This window comes from Vidua chalybeata, chromosome 5 (genome assembly GCF_026979565.1).
Source record: "Vidua chalybeata isolate OUT-0048 chromosome 5, bVidCha1 merged haplotype, whole genome shotgun sequence".
Classification (NCBI taxonomy): Eukaryota; Metazoa; Chordata; class Aves; order Passeriformes; family Viduidae; genus Vidua; species Vidua chalybeata.
The window spans coordinates 69,833,193-69,856,920 of NC_071534.1; the positions used below are offsets into that span (position 1 = coordinate 69,833,193).

A 23,728-nucleotide genomic window follows, 5' to 3' on the forward strand; every position below is an offset into this window, starting at 1 on the left:
GGAGAGCTCAGGGCACTTGGCTTCTCCATCTCAGGAGAAGAGGTGACCTTCTCATTGCTGCTCTTTACTCCTCCTTTTCTCCAGCCAGTGCAGGCACAATCACAACAGTGCTTCTCACCTGTGGCTCTCAGGCCCTTCCAGGAAGGGAACAGGGAATAAAAAGCATCAGGGATGAGAAGAAAGCCAGACCTAGCACTGATGTGGCTGCCTGAAGGTCAAACACACTCATCCTTTAATTGGCATGAGAACTGATACCAGTTTTATTTAAGCAATCTGGCCACTGTCTAAATGCTGCTGTGGCCACACATGGCCTGGCTAAGAAACCCTCGGATGCAGAGACTGGCTGAAGCACAGGGAAGCTGGGTGAGCTGATATCCCTTCTCCTGAGGTCTGGACACTGGGTCTGGCCTCCTTCCAGCCACAACAGGCTTGTGGCATCCTTAGGATCAGCAGAGGTGCTGATGCTCCCGAATCCCACTCGTCCTGAGCCGTTCCTGTGTGTGCACACCCCCAGCCTGGCAGCAGCTCACAGCATTTGTAAGCCCTGTCAGGTTTGTACAGCACAGCAAAGGGGCTGTGGGGAGCATTTCTTTTATTTATCAGATTCCATTTCACACCGGTGAACCATAAAATTATAACCACAGCTTTTCCCGGCCTGTTACGGATCTATGACATCTGTCTGTCTGTCTCTCTCCTGCCCACACGGGTGCAGCCTGGTGGCAATAATGGATGTCCTGAAGGAGCAATTTCACCTCTGCTTCCCGAGGATTACAGCCTGCCTCATCCCAAAGCAGCAATCCCTGCCCCTGGTTTATTAACCCAACAGCAGGCGTGGAGAAAAGCCCTCACCCGGCACAGGCAGCAGAGTGGTTTCCTCAGCATTTATGGAGAGCAGGAAATTAGGGATGTGTTATCAAGCCAGATGAGGATCAAGTTCAAATCTCACCAAAATAATAGGTGAGGAGGAGAGTTTCCTTCCAGTTGCCTGGGATTTTACCTAAGGAGAGCTGTAGATGTCCTGCTTTAATGCCAGGAGTTACCTTTTTGGCTCTTGTTTCAGAAAAACACGAGAGTTCATTGCTTTTGTCCCTTTACCTCCTCCAGAGGACACAGAGATTTTATGGGTGTTTGTCCCAAAAGGAGGTGAAGGGAAAGTGAGGTTTAATGCTTATTTTATTTCTTGTTTCAGCCATCATTGCTTGAATCAACAACTCCAAACATCCTTTCCTGTCTGAAGATCTTATTTATAACTTTGGAAACATAAATATTCTGGGAAGAAGGGAATACAAGCCAGGTAGGAGCCCAGCTCTAATCCCTCCCTGTCCATAGATCCTTTATTTAGAATTTATATAATCTCCAATTCCCTCCTTGCAGCCAAAGCACCTCTGAAATGGACACAAACCCCACCAAGGACTATTTCTTCCCATTCCTTATGAAGGGAGGTGGGATAAATCTGGAGCAGGCTTTTTTTTTTTTTTTTTTCCCTCCCCCTATGAACAGCAAGAGTTAGATCCTATTTGCAGCTCCCAAGGATGCTGTGAAGCTCCGGGACTGCTGGGATTGCCTGGCGCTAATGGGGGATGTTTAGAAAAGCATGTTCTGAATCCCTGGAAACATTTAGCTCAGCTCAGTTTGTTTTCCTAAAAGATATGAAATATTGCTGAGCTGAGGGCTCAGAGCAGACATCTCCCCGAGGAGCTCTGTGACCTGAGTTATGCAGATCGCATTAGACAATCACGCCGGTCTCTTTTAGCTTTCAATTCCATGAATTTATAAGTAGTCACCAAATAGTTCCAACCATAATTGTCAGCCTGGGCTGAAAAGAGCTTAGCTAGGCACACAGGCTTTATGTGAAGTGAAAAGTTGTTGTTGTTGTTATTATTATTATTATTATTATTATTATTATTATTATTGCAGATGGGTTTCGTCTCGCTCAGCTTTAAACTCCATTTTCTCCGTCAGGATGCAGATTTCACAAGACAAGTTGCCTGACCCGGTGACCAGGCCTGTAATGGGACTGGGACAGTAATTGCCATATTTGCCAGACAAGGATGAATTGCCTCTTCCAGATGAGCCACACAGACAGCAGAGATGAACTTTATCATCGCCCTAGGTGTGTTTTGTTTTCTGCTGATGCATAAACATCCCAGCAATTAGTTTGCTGTGTTAGGGGCTCCCTTTCCCACCTCATTTTCCTGAGGGTTTATATCAGAGTTTTTGTGGGCTACTGACAGCACAGGCTTTTAAGACAATTCACAGGGAAATAACGACTTAAAGAGTGGTCAGACATTGGAACATTCCCAGGGAGGGTGGAATCACATCCCTGGAAGTGTTCAAACAACACCTGGATGTGGCACTTGGGGACATGGCTCGGTGTTTGCCTTGGCAGTGCTGGGTTAATGGTTGGTCTCGATGATCCTGGAGGGTTTTTTCCAGCCTGAATGATCCTGTGATTCTATGGCAATTCCTCAAATATTAATGCAGGAATCCGAATTCTTTGCTGTTTTGGAATCTCTCACAGATTTAGAGCATTTGTGATGCTGGAAACTCTGGGAAAGAGGAGGATGTTGACTGGTGGTGTAAAAGATATTTTCCAAGCTGAGAGTAATTAATTCAATCCCCACCTAATTAGACCAGGTAGCAGGGCTTCAAAAAAGCCCCCAGTCCTCTCCAACTGATTTCACAGAATCCCAGAATGGTTTGGGTGGGAAGGCACCTTCAAGCTCATCCAGCCCCACCACCTGCCGTGGGCAGGGACACCTCCCACTATCCAAGGGTGCTCCAAGCCCTGTCCAACCTACCCTGGGCATTCCAGGGATGGAGCAAACACAGTTTCTCATTTCCTCCAAGACATTGTTCTGTAGCATCAGTGAGACCATCACTGGTAGTTCCTACAACTTGACCACATCTGAATCCCTAACTTCAAATTCAGAGTAGCCCATGAAAAATCATCAAAATTGTTTTTTTTTTTGGAATGTAGACTGAACAGTTCCCCCCAGATCATGTCTGCAGAAATCATAAACCTTTCATAAAAGAATCTAATTGATTCAGTTTCCTATGACTCCAGACAGGCCAGATCTCAATAAAATTCCATTTCACCAGAACATTTAGTTATAGTTTAGAATTAACTTCTCCATTTCCTTGGCACTGTTTGTGCTTTTTAATTTATTTTTCCATACAGTTTGTCAAGCAGAAGTTGATGCATGGCCCCTCTTGCAAAGGATAGCTCAGAGACCAATTAGTCAACCCAGGGATGGGCAAACTCCTCCTAACAGAACTGCAGGGCTGCCACAAAATGGCAGCTAAACAAAGATCTATCTTGATTTTAAAAATATTAACCTTTTTATTGACACTGCCATCTATCAGAAGGTTTATTCTCTGAGTGACAAGGTGGGGGAAGCCAAAAGCTGATCTGAATGCCACCAGCTCCCCCATCGCCCCACAGATGGGGAGCAAATGCCCAGGGGTGCTTTTAGGCATAAAGGCTCACTAAGAAACCATTTTGGCAAAATAACAGAGATTAAAGCACGATTTAGAAGTACAATTTATTATCAAATGCTTCCTTAATTACTTAGAAATTGACAGATTTAATAAAAACTAATATCTAGCCCTCTCCATCTCCTATTTCTGCTGTCAACTCCAGTGAGATGCTTCATAAAAGAGGAAAGTGTCCTATAAAAACCAGGGCCTCGTATTAGGTATCTGTATTTTCTAGCACCTAGAGAATGGTTTATAATCTGAATAATTTAAGTCTTCTAAATGTCTGGGCAGTTATTATTTTTTAAATTAAAAATCACATTAAAGCATTAAGCTGAAATATTGTTTCATGTTTTCTGAGGGTGGTTTTTTTTTTCTGCTTTTGCTTGCAAATGCATCACCAGGAATGTTGTTTCGAATGAAAGAATGAGGACTAAAACATAAATTACCACCTTAGTCCTTGTCCTGGGGAAATTCTGTCTAACAATGGAGAGAATCATTGCCAGGACCCACTGCAAGGGCTGAAATTAAACCTCTCTGGGGAGATGCTGGTTCACAGAATTCAGTCCACTGAGCCCTGACAGATTGCAAGGAGCTGTTTTTAGGCTCAGCACATCAGAGAGGAGGCAAAAAACTTGTAATTTGCAAGTTGTGCACCTGAATTTAGAAATGCTGAGCTGGTTTCGGAGCAATAAGAATAATCTTTTTTCCAAATAAACCTTTCTCCCAGAAAGGAATTAGAGGATCAGGAGTTCTGCTGGAAATACCTGTGGTAGCAGTTTATCTGGGACAGCTGGAGGGGTGGGAGGTGAGCAGAACTTGGACCCAAAGTACAGGAGATGAAGGGTCTGAGGCAGAATAATCCTCCAGAGATCATATTTTGGATAAATATATATGAGCCAGCATTAAGGAGTCATTAATGAGCAGAAGTCTGGGAGAGCTCTCTGCAGAACCTGTCCCTGCTTGAGAAATGATTGTCCCTGTTACAAGGGATCACTGAAATCCTGGATTTCACATTCCGAGAGGCAGAAATGGTGAGTGAGGACAATTAATTTTCACCTTTCATGAGAACAAGAGATGCTCTTCAAATTGTCCACCAAAAAGAAGGAAATTAAAACCTCTCCTGGTTGTTAGACAAGAATTCCCAGGCTTGGAAAACAAAGCTGAATTCCCAGAGAGTCCTTGAGCTCCCCTGGCTGCCAGATGTTGATAAGCTCAGGACAAACCCCACGGATTATTGGGAAAGGAGGGGGGTCAGAGTGAATCTCCACCTTTACCAAACTGGTTTTCAGTTTTTACCTTTTCTGCTTTGTTTCCTCCAGGTCCCTGCAGCCACTATTCCTTCATCCAGCAGGACTGGAAACTGGAATCTGCTCGGTGCTGTTTGAGAGGCAGGATCTCACCTGGCTGTGGGAGCTCAGGCTTAGGGGGTTGTTTCCTCCTTTTTAGAGGTTAGAAACATCAGCCTCAAAAGAGAGATTTGCTAGAGAAGCTGTTCTGCTCTTTTCTCCTCATTTTTTTTTTTTTTCTAGTTAAACTTTAAGGAAAGGCTGAGGATTGCAAATGTGATATTTGGCTAGGAAGGATTCTAGCACGAGGAACCACCACTCTTCCTCTTGGTTTGAAAAGACCAGTCTATTTAAGGTTCAAACCCATCTGTTGCTCCATCCCCACTGCAGCTCCATCCCTTTTGTTGCCTGGCTGCCAGCAAGAAGATGCCACTTTCCTTCATCTGGCTCAAACCCGTGGTGTTGCTGATGGCACATCACGGATTATTCCCTAAATCCTGCTTGTGTGACGATGTGACATCTCAACAGAACTCCCTGCCAATGCTGTGTAAAAAACACTCCCAGCTGATGCCACTGTCACAGACAGAGACATTTGCCGTGGAAGTTGCTGCTGCCTTTGAAAACAGGAAAAGGGCAGGCAAATAAACCTCCTCCTACTCAGCTCCCTCCTCTAGTATTGCCTGTTACCTGCTGGTGTCCTCAAAATTTAAAGCCAGCTTCCTACCTCAGGGGTATTATGTCTTCCTGAATCCAAAAGAATCCCAGATTTGAGTGGCAAAACTTTCAGATTCTGGGGTGTGGGAGACCCACTTCATTGTCCCTTACCATGGAATCATTAAGATGGGAAAAGACCTCCAAGACCATCAAATCCAACTTGCAATCAAAATACCCCTGTACCCACTAAACCATAGGGTGAAGTGCCAGATCTGCTCAGTTTTTGAATGTTTCCAGAGGTGGTGATTCCACCACTGCTTTTGGCAGCCTCTTCCAATGCTTAACCACTCTTTCAGTGAAGAAATCTTGTCTAATATTCCATGTGAACCTCCCCTGCCACAACTTGAGGCTGTTTCCTCTCGTGCTGTCACTTGTCTGGGAGAAGAGCCTGACCCACTGACCCCCATCTCACCACAAGCTCCTTCTAGGTATTTGTAGGGTGTAATAAACTCTCCCCTGAGCATTCTTTTCTCCAGAAAAGAATAGGAATTTCTTTTTTTTTTTTTTTTCTGCCAGAAAGATCCTCAGCACAAGGCCCCACATCATTTGCTGAAGGTGCCTGGTGCCTGAAGGTGGAGACTGAATTAAGTCCCAGCTCTCATACTCAGAGTAGAAGCAGAACTACTACTGTGAGTAGGACTTGTGCTACTTCATCTGCATTTCTCACTTGTTTTGAATCAAAAAGAGGGCTCAGCTGACGAGTGGACATTAATGACAACCAAAGCCATAAGTGCAGACGTGGTTCAGGTACACAAACCTCAGTTTTGGAGGAAATGAGCACAGACACGTGAGTGAAGTCTTGAGTAATAACATTTTAGCAGTTCTCAGATGACACAGGAGAACTGCAGAAATGTCAAACCTAACCCCATTATTCAAAAATAGGAGCACGCGATTAGACAAGCAATTATACACCGAGGAGCTTAACATAAATTGTGGGTAAAAATATCAGAAACAATTTTTCAGGATTTAGTGAGGGAAGCACCTTGTAAAGCATAATTGGATTAGAGGAGACAGCCAGCATGGATTTACAAGCAGGAGGTCTTTTGCTTAACTAACTTGTGGGGAGTTCTTTGAAGCTGCAGCATTACTGCCAAGGTAGGCAAGGGAAAAGTAATAGATGTTATGCACTGAGATTTCCCAAAAGCAATTGGAGAAGTTGTACAGCGAGATTATCAGCTAATGGAAGCAGCCGTGCTACAAAAGTGGGCTGGCTTAGAAAAATGGCTCAGAAGCAGAAAACAGCCAGTGTGTGGGCTGGCTTGCCATGTTCCCTCTCAACCTCAAAAGGGAGTGATTTAAGTGCTTGGCCTGGGGAAGAAGGAGGTGGAGGGCTTCAGGCTTAGAGATCTCTTCTGCTCGGATTTCAGAGAGCTCCCAGCCCTTTGCAACGTGCACATCTCCCAGCAGAGCTCAGTTTATCAGTGCCCAGGATGGGGACAGCCCAGGGACATCATTCCTCCTCCAGACAGAGGTACAGTTCAAAGGCAGCACAGCCTGCTCACAGAAGGAAAACCAGCTTTCCTTGCCCTGAATGAGTGGGGAAACTGAAGCACAAGCAGGAAAAGGTGCTTGAGCTCACCAAGATCGGTGCCAAAAGAAGCACAGATCCCTCTGGCTCGTGTTGCCCACAGCACGTCCGAAGCAGAGGAGTTTTGTGCACGTGCAGGGTGAGCACAGCCTGTCCTTGCCACAGGAAAGGCCACCCCCACAGGGAAAGAGGAAATTTTGGGAAAGATGGATGCTTCAAGGAGTGAGTGGGCAGAGGAGGGGTGGTGGCAGAGCCCTGCGGCAGGAGATGCTCTGCTCTCAACCCTCAGCTGTAGCCACAGAAAAATTTCATGGAGTCACAGAGGGGTTTGGGTTGGAAAGGACCTCAAAGATCATTTAGTGCCACCCCTGCCATGGGCAGGGACACCTTCCACTATCCCAGGATGCTCCAAGCCCTGTCCAACCTGGCTTTGGACACTTCCAGGGATCCAGGGGCAGCCACAGCTGCTCTGGGTACCCTGTGCCAGGGCTCCTCACCCTCTCAGCCAGGAATTCCCTCCTAACATCAAATGAAAATATCTCCTCTTCTAGTTTTAAACCACTTCCTATCAGGATTTGTCCAGTAAAAAGCCACTCTCCCTCTTTCTTCTAAGCTCCCTTTAAGTACTGAAAAGCCACAATAAATTCTACCCAGAGCCTTCTCTTCTCCAGGCTGGACACCCCCAGCTCTCCCAGCTTGGCTGCAGAGCAGAGGGAGAACATTTGTGGCCTCCTCTGGGCCTGCTCTGAGATCTGTGGATTTCCATCAAGAGGGGGTTAAAGGAGAGGGTATGAGTGATGGGATTTAAATCTCAGTCCCCAAAGCTCATCCCAGGAGCCAGCTGTTCCCTGTGTTCCTTTTCCACACCATGTCTCAGTAGCAAGCAATATTTTGCTCCCAGACCCAGCTGCTTTTCTTGGCAGCCCTTGGAGCCTCCAGAGCTGATAATGTTGGAATCCAGGTTCAGGGCAGTCCTGCTGCCACCCAACAACAGCGGGATCAGCACATTCCCAGGGACTCTGCAAGGCTTTTATGGGATGCCCTGCAGAGCTCAGTCCAGCCCACAGACCTCACCCTGCCTCTCTGCTCCTCCAGCACTGTCTGTCATCCACATCACTCCTCCTGGCATCCTCAGTTCCCTGATTCCCTCTTCCCACTTTCCTCCAGAACATGACCCACGTTTGTTATGGATCATTGTATTTACAAAGCTTAAGTTGAAAATCAATTTTAATTACCAAAATCAGATTGCCGTATCAATAAATCACTTGGGGCCTCTTGGAGACATGGACAGAAGGTTGCACCTGGACGTGGAGGGAAGGGGAGATAATGGCTCATTTTCCCATCAGGTCCCTCCCTGCATTCACTGGACAATATTCATCAGTGTCATTATCTTTTGTATTAATATGTAAAAGGCTACAAAAGGGACGTGAATAAAACTGGAGCCAGTTTTAAGCAAATAGGGTTGGCTGAAACTTGATTTACCAGCGACCTCCTGACCAGAGCTTTTTTAAAAATATATATTTGTGGTTACCCATCACCACTTCTGCCAGAGTCAACCTTACTGGGGCATGTGCTGCTTCAAGAGATTTTCTTCTTTCTATTCCAACATTTTTTAAGACAGACCCAAAGCTGGAAGAGGAAAGAGGCTCCAGCCCAGGAGGTGGTTGGGATATGGGGTATCCCAAGAGGTACTTGGCTCCTGTGCCGTGATGGATAAACCTTTCTTCAGAAGGAACCCAAGGCCCACCTAGTGCCAAACTTCAGGCACACTTGGAGAGGCCACCACAGCCAAATCAAGCCTAATTTGACAATTTTTTAGGCACCTTCGTGTCCAGATCCGCAAAGGGATGTAGAGGGTTGCCATCACTGACATCAGAGTGAAGAAAAAGATTAAATAATCCAAGATCAGCCCACAGCAGAAAGCCATGATCACACCAACTCTCCAAGACAGACACAAGCATTTCACTGCTCTTGTCAACCCCAGACCCTTTCCCTGCACACTTCTCAGCACTTGGGGCTGGGCCCTTTGGGAATCCACATTATCAGAGCCAAACCCTGGGGATTTATATACATTTGCATCTCCTGAGGAAAGTCTAATTAAAATAAAAGCTTGAGTTTTGTCATTTTTTTTTCCTGACGCATAACTGCCAAGGACTTTCTGCATCTTCCCTTGCAAAATTAGACCGAGTCTGGTAAGGCCAAGTGTGAGGGACACTTGGTGAAAAACTGGGTAAAAAATTTCTCTTCAGAGAGCTGTCCAGAAGCACCTGGGAACAGACACACATTGTCTCATCCATCAAAGTTGTTCTCCCTTGGCTCTCAATTCCCCTCTAATGGATACATGAGGCAGGGTACCAGGGAGCAAGTAAATTAATTGGAATTTAATGGAATAAATGGTAACCCCCACCTTGGACTCCCATCAAGCAAAAACAGGAGAAATAGAAAGCAGTTCCAAAAAGAGAGAGGTGAGAGATGGTGAATTTGAGAAAAGCCCAGAGACTTCCTCCACCCTCCTCCTGTATCCTGGATGTGGGAACTGCATCCAAACCGGAGAGAGTCAGACAAAATCAGACTCAGATGGAGAAAACAAAGCTCCTGTGAGGAAAAAAGAGCTTCTTTGGCAGTCAACAGAGACATTTCTTGCAAAGATACCTCTTTTATCTCCCTGATACTTTTATGAGCACCCGGATGATGCTGCCAGGGAAATGAGTTCGGCGAGGGCCAAGCCAGATCTTCCCACCAGGGGTGATAACAGCTCCTGGCTGGATCTCTGGCAGTTTCCTCTAGTGCTAAACCCCCAGGAGTTATTGGAGGTGATAAGTTCCCCCTCACAGCCCATCTCTTCACGTTGCATCTCCCCCTGTTCACCCTGCATAGATGACACACAGCTGAGCCCTTGCTGGATGCCGCTTCCAGGGCCTGCATCCCTTTTCTCCGTAACCTCACGAGGCCATCTTAGTTCTCTGTCATATAAAGCACGAGAATTTCAACCAGCTGAGCCTCCATTCGGGGCAGGAACACTCCCTGAGTGAATCAGGGTGCAGGAGGACAGGGAAAACCCAACCCTGTGTCAGCAAGACCCCGCTGCAGATGAGCCGGACGCCGGGAGCAAGGCGGGTTTTTGGCATTCTCTGCTGGGCCTGCTGTTTTTCCAACTCTCTTGCCCTTTTTCTGCCGTGGGTGGCAGCAGGAGTGCCAGCTGTTGGAAGTCTGTGTGCTTTTCACCCACCCACGGCCCCACGTGTCCTCTCCCAGCGCCCGAGCCTGATGCACAAGGAGGAATTTTCCGGGAATTTGCAGCGCTGAGTGATTGCAAGGGAGGATGACTCTGCTCTTCCACAGATGGTGCCTTTTGCCATGGTCTCCTTTCCAGAGTGGATTTCTGTGCTCAGGGCCCTTCCCAGATGCTAATATTAGCCAGGCACTCCATTCCCATGCTTCCCATGGAAGTTTTACTGGAGGCACCTGCAGGAAAGAGGCCAAGAGTTTGCTGGATGGTTGAAAAGATCTTTGGGCCTGAAATATGAGTTTTCAAATGCTCCTCCCACACACTCAAACTCAGCAGGAAGAGGAATTTTCTCTTTTATCTTCCTAATAACACTAAAGCCTAACAAGGGACCATCAGGAGGAATAATGGCTCTTCTGCTCCGGGTTTGAGGACTTATAGACATAGCACGTGAGGACATTATTTAGTAGTGGCTTTGGAAATGGTTTATTAATGGTTGGACATGGTGATCTTGGAGGTCTTTTCCAGCCTAAACAGTTCTTTCATTCTGTAGAAAAAGAAATCTAAGGATTTTCTGGGTTTGGTATTTTGGTGGGTTTGTTTGTTTTGTTTTGTTTTGTTTTTTTCTGGTTTGGGTTCGTTTGGGTTTTTTTTCACTTTAATAAATTTACACAGAGACACAGAAATTTTTTTTATTCCTGGAAACACAGAGAATAAGAGTAAGAACTGACACAAATTTGGTCTCATTGTCTTCCCCAAACTATGACAGTCAAGTTTTAAATAAAAATCTATAAATAAAAGACTGATATTAAGAGGGAGATGAATGCATTCATGAAAAATTTTGAATGAGGTAAAAAATAAAAGGCACAATTGTCTCTGTGACCAAAAATATACATCTTTGTTGGTGCCTCCAAAGCCTCCTTTTGCATTTGGATGCTGGTTTCTTGCATATGTTACCCATCACCCAGCAACTGCCTCCACAGCACATACATGTGCTTTATTTCACATATTTTTTCCAAGTGGCTAAACATTTGACCCAAAGATTCCTTATGAAGGCAGGGCAGTATTTTGTTGATTGGGTTTTGGGTTTTTTAAATGATAATGGTGCAAAAAAAGAAAAAAAAAAAAAAAGAAGAAAATGGGGAAAACAAAAGTTTCTGCATGAGGTTTTCATGACACAGGACAAGTCAGAATAATCATCCTCGCAGGAATGACATCCAAATAATGAGATTCTAGTGAATTGTTTCTTTCCTCTTTGCTTTTGCCAAAGTTTCAATAGTTCAGTTCCCATTTTGATTTCCTGCTTCAGCTGAAGGATATATCCTTGCTACTTGGCAGGGAAATTTTACTTGTGGATGGTGTTTTTTCTCATATTTAGACATTTTTATGGTTATCAGCATGGGGATTGTTTTATTATCCAAACATGTACAGTAAAGCCCCTTCTGCAGAAACCTTAAAACTTCTTTAGGGTGCCTTAATGCAAGTTGTCAAAATCTCTTAAATGCTGACCCTCCTCTTCAGGATGCCTTTGGATACAGACTGTAAACCTCACTTGAGCTGGCTCTCAAGACAAGAATTTTGCTGGTCTTCAAGCAGGTGTTTCTAGCCTTGATATGTCCCCTTGGTGGAGACATTAAAAAGACCTGAGCCCCTCTTACCCTTTGCTCTGTTTCAAAGAGGAGTTAATTCAGGGAAGTCCCTGCTTTTATTTGGGATTTTTTTTTTTTTTTTTTTTTGGTTAGGAGATTGCCACAGTCCGCTCCCACCTTGCAGGATTGAAGTCTTATCAGATCCTGTGGGTATTCTTGGGAAATCGGGATCACAAGGCTGAACTGTTACACCCAAAAAGAAGATCCTTTCAAACATCTTGCTCTGGTGCCTTGCACACCCAAATCTGGGTGGGCTGCACCAGGAAGTTAATTCTGCAGAAGGGGATAAATGCAATGCCCACTCACTTCTGCCGTCACTGACAAGCAGGGGGAAAGCACTGAGCTGGAATCTCTAGTGCAGGGACAGAGGGGAGATCCACGAGAGCTGACACAGTGGTCCCAGCCAGAAAACCACATCCAGTGTCACACTGCACACAGCTCCCTCTCGTTCCAGCCATCTCCTCCTTCTCCTGGCTCCATTTCAGTCATGGGTCACTTAATTTTTCCTCCTGGCCATGATCAAAAGCAAGGTCCAGGCATGGCTACAGATCTGATTTGGTGAAGTCTTCTCAAAAGAAACAATTCCTGGAGCAGTCTGAGCTCCTGGAAAACACTCGGGCTGTCTGACAGCTGATGCTGTTTTGTGCACTCAGCTGTCCTTTCATTCACCAGAAATGTATCGCATTAAGATTTATTAAATTACTTTTATTAAATTAAGAAATAAACTTGAAGCAAGCTGCCTCTATTTGCATAATGGGAGGCTGTGCAGCAGATGGGGAATGGGGACCGTGGGCAGGCAGGAGTCTGCAAGTTTGGGAGATGAATATCCTCCAGAAAATTCTCCCGGTTGTCTCTGAATGGAAAATAACCACAATTTCCATGGACTGGGTGGTGACAGCAGGGTCACTGGCAGGGGACAATGAGCAAACTCCTGGACCCCAGCTGGCTGGGACAACCTTATCTATTCAGCTTATTCATCTGGAGCTGGCTCGTAGTCCCAAACAAACCTTTGGAGGACTTCTGGAAAAGCATAGCAAATACAAACAAATGTAATTTTCCCAAGAGGGCAAGTGCTGCCCAGATAATCACACAACTCTGCACAAATAAAGCTGGCAGTGATTTCTGTTCCAGCTCAGCAAAGTGGAGGAGAACTGCTGGCCAGAGGAAGTCCTAGGTCTCCTGTTTAATTAATTGATTTGTTAATTTTGATACCTAGCAATTATCTCATCGTCACCTGATCAGTGTCTGGTTAAATAACAAAGTCTGGAAGACAAACAAGGAAAGGCTCCTGGGGCAGCAAAGAAAGCTGATGAAATTAGGAGCAATTTATGCTTCATAATCCTGATCCTGCTTTAATAAACAGTTTCATGCCAGGTAAGGATCCTGTTGGTGGCATGAATTGCTCTGTCCCCACACAGAGGCAATCCCAGCAAGACTTCCAAGAATCCTGGCTATTAGTCAATTATTTACCTGATTAACAGATTCCCTGTTAAGCTGCATATCAGGTATTTATCACTGAAATTAACTTAGAGGAATGAGTGCACAATTACAAGGAATTGCTCAAGGCCAGCTGAAAAGACATGGAATGGGATGCTGCTTGGATAAAACACCTGTAGCTCAGCTTGTTCTGGATCCACTTCCTTGTGGCTGATCCCATCCCATAAGTCCAGAGGACCGAGCTTAGAGAATTGCTTGTGCTGAGCCACATGTGGGTTATCACAGAACCACAGAATGGCCTGGAAGAACCTTAGAGATCATCCAGCTCCACCCCTATGCCATGGGCAGGGACACAGGGAACCTCTGGGTACCAGATCCAGGAGGATGGGAAGAAGGACAGAGCAGGCAGAGGGGAAAAAAGAGAGATGAGGGTAAACAGCTCAAGACAGCACTAGCAAGGCCTGAAGGCCAGGAGGTCAGTGAGGTCCAAGGATGAAAATTAATCATTGACCTGATTTTATGCATTTCCACCAAGGTCGTTCAGCACAGTGGGAAATTGGGCCACGTCTGTTCCACTGACAGAAGGAGGTTTGTACTTTTGATTTTGTGGTGTCTTTTTTCTGCCCTAAGTAAAACCAAAGACTTCTTTCTCCCATGGGAGAGATTTCAGCTGTCTCCTACCTTCTGCTGAATTCCAGAGCTCACTGATCATCAAACAACCCTTGCCACCACAAAAAGCCGGTGGGAAGGGTCCATTAATGATCTCCAGGAGAAACAAATCAGATCTTGCTCATTGATTTGAACCTAAACCAGCCACAAAGCTGGAATTAAGATCAGCTGTGGAGAAGTGGCCAGACCTACATCAGCAACTTGTTAGTCAGGGGTGGTTGAGTCCTGGATTGGTTAAACCACAGATCCACAGTGGTGAGCGGCTGATGAGAGCATCTCCTGACACCTCTGTGCCACACAGAGCTGGCACTGGGTGGATTTTGGAGTTAAAACTCCCCAGCCCTAGACAGGGAGCATCTGGTGTGCAGATCTCCCTGGTGCTAATTCCTCACAGATCAACCTTCATTAGAGCAAATACCTGACAAGTTACAGCTCCTGCATTTCTTCCTCGGAGTTATATTTAGTTTTATATTTATATTCCTGGTTTAGCTGTATCCTTGTGTTTATTCCCCCAGGCACGTGTTACAGCCAGCTCCAAAACGTTGATATGCTCTAGGTGTTGGTGACAAGATGTAAAACCTGCAGGGCTGCTTTTGCAAATGCTGTTTGCACAAGTTTTGCAGTCCCCACCCTGGGAAAAGGTTTGCTTGCATTGCTTTCCTTTAATTTCCATTTGTTCTGTTTAGTAAAAGTGTCATAAACCAGTAAAAGCAAAGGAAAACTGTGTTCTTCTGTGCACTAAGTCTCAAACCTCAATTTTCATTGGTTTCTTCTCTTACAACATGGTAAAAATGTGGCTTTCATCACCAGAGCTCACACACTGTGGGGCAAAACTTCAGCACTATAAATTGCATATTTGAGTGCAGGGCTCATCCAAAACCACCAGTTTATATGTCCATAGAAGTTAAGTTAGATTTTGGACTTGTTTACACACAAGCTTTATGTGAATTTAATTTAACCTAGCATATTTCAACCAGAATTTAATTTCAACTAGCATATTTCAACCCGAGTGTGTTGTTTGTTGACTTTTATTTCAGTTTAAAACTTTATTTTGTTGTTGTTGTTGTTTTTTGTTTTTTTAGCTGAGCTACTACTCTGCATCATCCAAGAGCAGCTAAACAGACATAAAAACTATGAATAAATAAATAGAACAGCACCATAAAAAATGCTGAGCAGATCTAATCACACCAGTTTAAAAACAGACCCCGGAATAAATCTTGAGTGTCCGGGGATGTCTGGATTTTAGTGTGGCACCTAGGAGTGATTTTAAAATCTCTTACTCTACTTTCTCTTGATAAAATGATGGAAGATTCCATTCAGCTCTTAGCCAGAGCTGCTTGACACTGATTCCCTGGAGAGAAGGAGCTGGGAGACCGAATATAGCATGGCACTGTGTGATTCCACTATTTTCAAATGGATACTGGGCATCAACAGAGAAAGGCAGTCTTCTTCTGCTTAAAGGATCAGAAGGGAAACAGAAGAGACAACAGAACAAGATTCTTTGGGCAAATCAGGCATTTCTGGCCATCCTGGAAGCACTGGCATGTGCATGTTGTCCCATGGCATTAGAATGAAATCCCTGACTCCCAGCGTGTTTTAATGCATGATTCACCATTTCCCCTGTGGGTTTCTTTTTTATATGTTCCCCTTCAGGCTCAGAATCTCCACTTCTGTGTGAAAACACCTCCAAGACAAAAAATTTTTCAGGGGCAGCAGTTTAAGAAACGAGGAGGAACGTGCCGCACAACATGAGCTGACATCTGCAATGCACAGAAAACTCATCCTTCCCAGAAAACTCATCCACAGAATGTTGGAAGCCTGGCTGCTGGGAATTTTGGGTTTTCTGTGCTGCCAGGCACTGACCCCCAAGAGAACACTGCATTGACCTGAGGCCGTGGAGAAGCTTCCAAAATGGAATGACAGAACTGGGATTGTGGGGGTGGAGTTTGAATAGAAGTGTGTGGTATCACAGGGTGGGAAACTCAGAGTTTAAGGGTTTAGAATACAGGAATATCTATAAAGCAAGATGGAGGTTTTGGGGCAGAGGCTGCTCCTTCTTCTTCACCTCCTTCTCCATGGCTTTGGGTGGTTTTGTGTAATTGGATAAAAAAGTCCACATTGCAGGCATGGGTGGTTGGTTATTGGGTTAAAAGTGAAAATAATTGAGGTGTCATTTCTTAATTGGACAGTTTATCCTTAAAAGGCCTTGTAGAGAGAGAGATGGGGCTCCATTTTTAGTTTGTTAGAGTGAAGTGCCGTAGAACTCACAGTTTGTGAGACCATAACATAGATAAAAACTAATAAACATTTGAGTCTGAACAAGAAATATCATCTCACGCATTTAATCCCAACCTGGGCAGAAAAGCAGCAAAAAATCCATTAACATAATTCACAGAATTCCCAGAATCCCTGGGTTGGGAGAGATCTCCAAGAGCATCGAGTCCAGCCCAGCCCCAACAGCTCAGGCAGACCCTGGCACCCAGTGCCACATCCAGGCTTTTTAAACACATCCAGGGGTGGTGACCCCACCACCTCCCCGGGCAGCCATTCCAGAACTTTATCACCTTTCTGGAAAAGCTTTTTCCTGATATCCAACCTGAATTTCCCTTGGTGCAGCTTGAGAACCGAGCTGGTGTCGGGAAGGCGCTTCCTCTGCAAGGAGGGGAAAGGAGCCAGCGCTGCCCTTCTGCCCAGTTCCGCGCGCTGTGTTTGGGGTGTGGATCCATACACAGCGGGCATCTGCTCCAAGGAAAGCACGTTCTGGGCAGAGCTGTGGGGACATGAGGATTCAGGAGTACAGGGCATGCCACGGTGCCCTGAGGAGGCTCTGCCGTGGCCTCACGGAGCGCGTGGCACCGCGGGCACAAAGAGCATCACGCTCGCGGCATGGCGGGGTGGCATGGGGAGGGTGTTGGAGCAGGGTGTGGGTGTGCAGCTGTGGGTGCAGGGGGTCAGTGAGAGGAGGTCCTTGTGATGTCTGGGGAGACACAGTGTTTTGCTTGTATTTCACCCGTTTTGCAGCCTTTTTTTTGCTCCGTGTTTTGTGGAGCCTCCGCCCGGTGTGTTTTCTGAGTGTGTGCCCCAGCTCATGCACTGATGGAATGATGGAATGGTTTGGGTTGGAAGGAACCTGAAAGATCATCTCATTCCACTCCCCCTGCCATGGGCAGGGACACCTTCCACTACCCCAGGTTGCTCCAAACCCTGTCCAACCTGGCGTGGGACACTTCCAGTGATCCAGGGGCAGACACATCTTCTCTGGGCAACCTGTGCCACAGCCAAGAATTTCTTCCCACTATCCAAACTAATCTTTCCCTCTGTCAATATAAAGCCATTCCCTGTGTCCTATCACTCCATGCCCTTGTATCAAGTCCCTCTCCAGCTCTCCTGGAGCCCCTTTAGGCACTGGAAAGTCTCCCCAGATCCTTCTCCAGCTTGAATACCCCAACTCTCTCTGCCTACCTTTATAGGGGAGTCTCTGTTTGTAATCTAGATTGAAGTGTGTGCTTCAACCACATGAATCCTGTAAAAATAATGGTCAAATACACATTAGAGACAGTGCTGTATCACCCCCTGTGCCAGGCATGTGTGTGTGCAGTGTGCTCCAGATCCCATGCAGTGTCCAACACTGGGGGACACTTGACAGGACAAAGTCCCCTAAAGTGCTGTCTGGTGAGAAAAACCCTATTTAAATACGCCCATGTCACCAACAGAGACACAGTTTGACATTTCCACTGCCTGGAGGGAAAATATTTTATGCAGCTGCACATTAGGTTTGTCAAACAAGTCAAGGGAAAAGGAGATCCATCTCGCATCTCATCTCCGGGATGGGGATGGCAAAAGCAGCAGTCTGGAAAGCTCTGCATGCATGAGACACTCTGAACCTTCACTCTATGTCTCATTCCTTCCAAAAAAATATTATGAGCCATGGAGGGAGGCAGGAGGATGGGAAAAAAAAAAAAAGAACAGTTAAAAGAGGAAGTTATGAATGTGAATATAAGTAATGAAAATGAAATAAGAAAAAGAGAAAGCTGTGATCACAGCAGCTGGCTTGTCACACTACTCCTGACAATGTTGATTGTCTCATTTCTATCTCATGCCTCACCTCCTGAGTGTCTTCTCTTCCTGCAGTGACTGAAGGATTGTTAGAAACTAACAATCCTTCAATCACTGTAGTAATTGTTAGTCTCTACTGTTAGAAATTACCTTTTCCAGCACAGACTACAGGGATGTCCATAGGAACTCAGACTGTGTCCAACTCCCATCTCAAGCTGACCAACCATTTCCAACCCATCTCTTGCTCCTCTCCATCTGTGTCTTTGTGTATAAAATGTTAATGGAAGGGAATAGAATGGATTAAATTGCCACCTTTTATTGGATCAGCTCAAAATTGAATAAATCCTGCGCAGTTTTGGGTTAGACTTGAATATCCACAATGTTTTTTTTTCATTTCTTTTGCAGACATTTAAGCTGATTATTAGATCTGCTACAGGGTGATACGTCCATTTAACTCATTTTCTCTAAACACATTATCTGACTTGTAGATGTAGAAAAATCCCCCCACATTTTTCCTGTGGCATATACAGGCTATTTATTCCTGGTTTTCTTAATTATTATTCACAGTAAGCACTTCCTGCATGGCATTTTGGCATGTGCTGCTAGGATGGACTTGTCCATAGAGAGCAGAATTAAAACCCTTCCAGAGATGCAGCATCAATAGATTTAAGATCCCTTCTTGGCTGAGCTATCCCAAAATAGCTTCAAAATTATGAAGTTTAGTAGCAGATGATGTCTGGAATATTGGGCAACAGCAGGGGCATCTTCTGTAGGATCCATAACTGCACACCCCAGTGTTTCAGCAGGATTCCCAGCAGAGGGGAAAAATAGTGGAAGGTTGAAAATAGTGGCTGAGGGTTGTTTAATTTACCTTTTTTGGTAAAAAGAGGCAGTGGAGCAAGGGAGGTTAAGTCATGGATGAAGCCAGGCATACCATAGATGGGAATTCAAAATTCATAAAAATAAGAACCTCTTATGGTCTATGGAGTATCTTAGAGGGGGGTAGGATATCAACCCCCAAAATGTGTTGTCTGGGCCACAATCAGACACCCAACATCCAGTGCAGTGCCCCTGGTGACCCTTTCAGGTGGACAATTAGCCAGGAGTGCCAGGCTTTGGCCCCTGGTAGGGTGAATAGAGAGAAACAGTCCTGAAATATGTGGCTGTTTTGAAGAGAATTCTGACATTTCTGTGCTGCTTGCAGGGTCTGGCAGCACTGAGGAGCAGCAGGCTGGGTTGTTGACTGTCCCTTAATGTTATCACAGTTGGTGTGTCAAATATGGTCTGGGACCACAGAGGGATTTGAGAAATTCCTGCAGGGTTTGATCAAGAAACCCGTCTGCCAGGCTGGCCAGGTCTGTGTGTCCATCCAGGACACAGCAGGATGCTCTCTCTGGGACAGCTGTCCTGCAAAGGCTTCTGGAGTTTGTTGGAAAGTGAACCAGGACTGCTCAGCTCGGTGTGAAATCCCTGGCATTAAATGACATGGGCAGCACAGCCCCTGCTTCTGCAACAGATGGAGTGAATTCCAGGCCAGCCTCTGCTTTGCAAACACTCCCAGGAACAGCCTCCCCATCAGCAGTGCTGACTGACTCACCACAGCATCCCAAACTCCAGCACAACCACAGGGAATGTCCTTGTCCCCATCCCAACCGGCTCAGGCAGCATCCCAAAGGTCAAAGAGCCAAATCCTTTGGTGTGAGAGATAAAAGCAACCCTGTTCCTGCCAAAATATGGTCTGGGCCATCCCTCCTGGGAAGGTGGTGGGGAAATGGTGGATTTGAAAGCTCCTGGTTGTTTACAGCTCTTGGCTGTGCCTGATAGTTTGACTGCTGGATGAATCCCTCAGAATTCTGGGGTCAGAGCATCCTCCCTCCAGAGAAGCTGCAGGATTTCCCTGTAGATCCATCACCAGGGACATGCAAAGGGCTTCCAGCCCTCTCATTCCACCTCTACCTTCCCCACCGTGTGAGGAGTCCCTGAGCCATGACATGGGCTAATCAATGAAGACACACCCTGGGGATCCCCATCACTGAAAGTTGTCATTGTCACCCGAGGACTCCTTCCTCCACCTCTTTGCTGCAAGATCAGAGCTTCTCCTCCTTTCTGAAGTGTTTTCTGCAGGTGTTAAGACACTGCTCGTGACAACTTCAGCACTGCCCATCCCTCCCTGGAACTGGACTTTGTGACGATGACAAAAAGCAGTCAGGGACACAAGCAGCTTGGCTACAGGAACAAGATTTCATCCTAAAATAGTGTCAGAGTGAGGACAGTGCTCCCCCCACATCCCACAGCACAGCCAAAGAGCTGAGATTCAAGTAGGCTCTGGGTTGGGCACCAGAGTTCCCAAAAACCACCAGGAAATTTGGGTTTTTATCTTCTTTCTGTGGTATAATCCGACATCTGCTGCTGAAAACATCTTCCCATGCATACCATCATTTATTTGTTCTAATGGGTTAGCCCTTGGGAATTTAGGGAGACAGATAAATGGGAAGAGTGTTTTGCACCACTGTAACATTTTTTAACCTATTCTCATCTTTTCTATCCATATCGTGACTTCCATAATTTTTAAAGAAAATTCAAAGAAAAATCAAAGTAATTCTCCAAGCTTGCAGGTGGCCAATACAGCATTCCAAGACCTTTCTTCCCATTCTTTAATTTGACTCAAATGTAATGCTTTCCCTGTCTGGCTCTGACCATTTAGCTGTAGAGAAAAGGCTCTAAAAACGCAGTTTTAGGCCAGAGAAAACCCTGTGCTTAGAGTTTCTCTTGCGGGATATGCTCCTTTTCCCCCCACAAATAAAACAGAACAGCAGAAGAAATCAAATTATCAATTCCAGCCTCAAAATAACTCTTGTAACAACTTGCTGCTGAACCAGGTGTCTGAGCACTCACGCCAACACCCCAACATGTGCCCGCACACAGAACCCAACTCCCAGCCCCTCCAGGTCTCCTTCTGTGCCAGTTTTCTGATCAAACTCACTTCAGGAATCATCAGTTTCATCTTCCCTCACCTACATCAACGTTTTTCCCTGTGCCCATGGTCATTACAGGCTTTTGTACCTTTTTGCTCCCTCTAGTTCCCTCTTCAAAGCCAATCCTTTCATTCCCACTCCATTGTCGTGGGAGGACTCGGGACTTTTTGACAAAGAAAAATGACAAATTTTATTACAATTCATCTCACCCCCCTCCTTTCCCCTCCCTGTCCACTGGCCCAGAGTGTGGCAGGAGCTGTGATGTTGCAGGTCAGCAGAGGAGGCTGCCTGCCCTCCCGTTTACCTGAACATTGCATGGAATTAATGGACATCACAGGAAGAACAAAGTGCATCCCTACATCAAGGGAACACCGTAAAAATCACACTCAGTTCTTTTAGGGGAAAAAAATCTCCTTTTCTTTTTTTTTTTTTTTTTGTGGGAAGATCAGTAGAGCTTACAAATCATCCATCCCTCCATATAGATATATTTGGAAACTACTATTGGCCCCAAAATAAATCTCTTTGCTGAGCATAAAACCACCTGAGGACACAAAGTAGTTTGAAATAATCTTATAAATATTAGGTGTCTTTGCCTCCTTATCATTATTCATCTCCTGGTGCCATGAAAGCACATAATAAAAATAATCATTAAAAAAAAATCTTAGAGAGGACATTGTTTGGAAGAATAGGGATCATTTAAAAGCGTGACCTGTCAACCCAAGGGTGCAGCCAATGGAAACTGGGTCAAAAATACAGAGCAAAAGTGTTCAGTGGGCACAGGAAATAATGTCAAACACTGGGAGAATGTTGAAGCTGTTCAAGGGCAAAAGTTAGGGAAAAAAAATTATAGTAAACAAATTTTCTCTTGTTATGTTTGCCAGCCCTCAGAATAAATCTAGGAACTGGGATCAAACTGAAATTTGGATATTTCTGGGGTTTTTTTCCTCTCCCCTTACCAAAAAGACATTAACGAAAAACAATGAGAATGGTTCAAGTGATCTGTAAAGGAAAAAATAATTTCATTTAGTCTCCTGCATGGAAGGGGAATAAATGAATTTCTATATATAAGAGAGGAGAAAGTCAACATGTCTTTAAACAATAGCTTTCAGGACAAAATATACATCCAAGATGCAAAAAAAGTGTTTAGAGGATGGTTGTTCTCCGAAGTCATTGAACTCCACAAAAACATTGACTCTCCCTTTCCAAAAAAACTGACTCCTTCAAATAGCCCAACTTTGTTTTGTCCAGAGTTTTCTCTTTCCAGAGTACAATGAGGATCCCCCAGGGAGAGCAGAAACACGCTGACTATTTTGAGTTTCTGCAGAGGGGAAAATCCCTTTGCACCCAAACACAGGAGCTGGTGGTTTGCATGCTGGAAGCAGAGCCTTGCAAAGCCAGGCAGGGTTTGTGCTCTGGTTTTCCCAAAGTCAGCTCTTTTCCATATCCAGCAATCCCACAGGACACGAGCAGCAGCAGCAAAGCAAAGCTGAGCCCACACAGGCCTGAAATCCATCTAATTATTCCACCTTTCCAGCCTGCTAATGGTGAGTCCAAGCTGAATCCCAACTGGATTTTCCAGCAGCTTGGCTGTGAGAGGAGTCTGCTCCCTGCTCCTCCTGTCCTTGAAGAGGAGAAAGCCTGGACAGACACTTAAAGAGTGACAAACTGTGTCTGGACAGATTTGTCCTGCTTACCTAAGTTGAGTCCAGACAGAGGACAAATTAAATCACATTTATCTGCTCCTGCTGCTTGTCAGACCATCATTCCCACTCTGCTTAGCTGGACAGTGTCACCCTGTCCTCTACAGAACCACACCAAATGAAGAGTCATGGGTAGAATGAACCCTGTCAGGATGAGGAGAAATGTGAAAATAATAAGTCTTAGAATTATGGGGCTTGCCTGGAAAAAAGGTGGAGCATAAACAGCTCCAAGAACTCATCCAGCTGCCCTTGTTCCAGAAGTAGTTTTGCAATGACTTTGTTGGTCTTGGGGCTGGGCACTCAGCACCAGTGCCCACCTGGGTTTGCCTTCCCCGTCCTACAAACAGGCACAGCACAAACACATCCCACACACTCACAGGTACAGGCAGGCACAGACGTGGGGATAAAACTGAAAGTGTGAAATGCCCGTGGCTGTGTGTAAACAAGCTGTCCATGCTCCCTCCTTGGGGAGCACAGAGACACAGGAAGGATGGGGGGAAGGATCTGGGGAAGGATTAGTGGGGAAGTGAGGGAGGTCACACCATAAAAATAATTCTGTCTCTCCATCGACTGATAGTAGAGTCTCAGGTAACAAATCAGACGAAAATCATCATCACAGAATCGTCCCAGAATGGTTTGGGTTGGAAAGGACTTTAAAAATCATCCAGTTCCACCCCCTGGCCTGGGCAGGGACACCTTCCACTAGCCCAGCTTGCTCCAAGCCCCAGTGTCCAACCTGGCCTTGGACACTCCCAGGGATCCAAGGGCATCCAAAACTTTCTGGGCAAGAAGAGATGTTTCCATGGCAGACAAAAGTTAGTTGAGTTTTCCTTGGTGTGTCTCAGTTTCCTGGGAGCTCTTTCCATTCTAGCACAGGACACCAGAAGAATACCAAAGCCTGAGGTTTTCTGCCAAAATTCCAAATGGATTTGAAGGACCGTGACTGGTTTAGGTCTATTTCAATTCTACCTATAGAGCCGGAGGATCCAGTTATAGAGGTGAAGCCAT

General features: G+C 45.5%; 1 protein-coding gene across 2 annotated transcripts in view; it reads right to left on the reverse strand.

Moving 5' to 3' along the window:
* The window catches only part of PLXNA4 (plexin A4), a 440,787-nt gene that overhangs the window by 163,101 nt on the left and 253,958 nt on the right, over positions 1-23,728 (reverse strand). Inside the window, exon 5 of one of the 2 annotated variants that reach the window (XM_053942306.1) lies at positions 17,873-17,893. The exons of the other annotated variant lie outside the window; for it this stretch is intronic. Coding sequence (XP_053798281.1) covers positions 17,888-17,893 — 6 coding nt within the window. The 3' untranslated portion in view covers positions 17,873-17,887. Of the gene's footprint in view, positions 1-17,872; positions 17,894-23,728 lie in introns of those variants that run through there. 2 annotated transcript variants of the gene reach the window in all.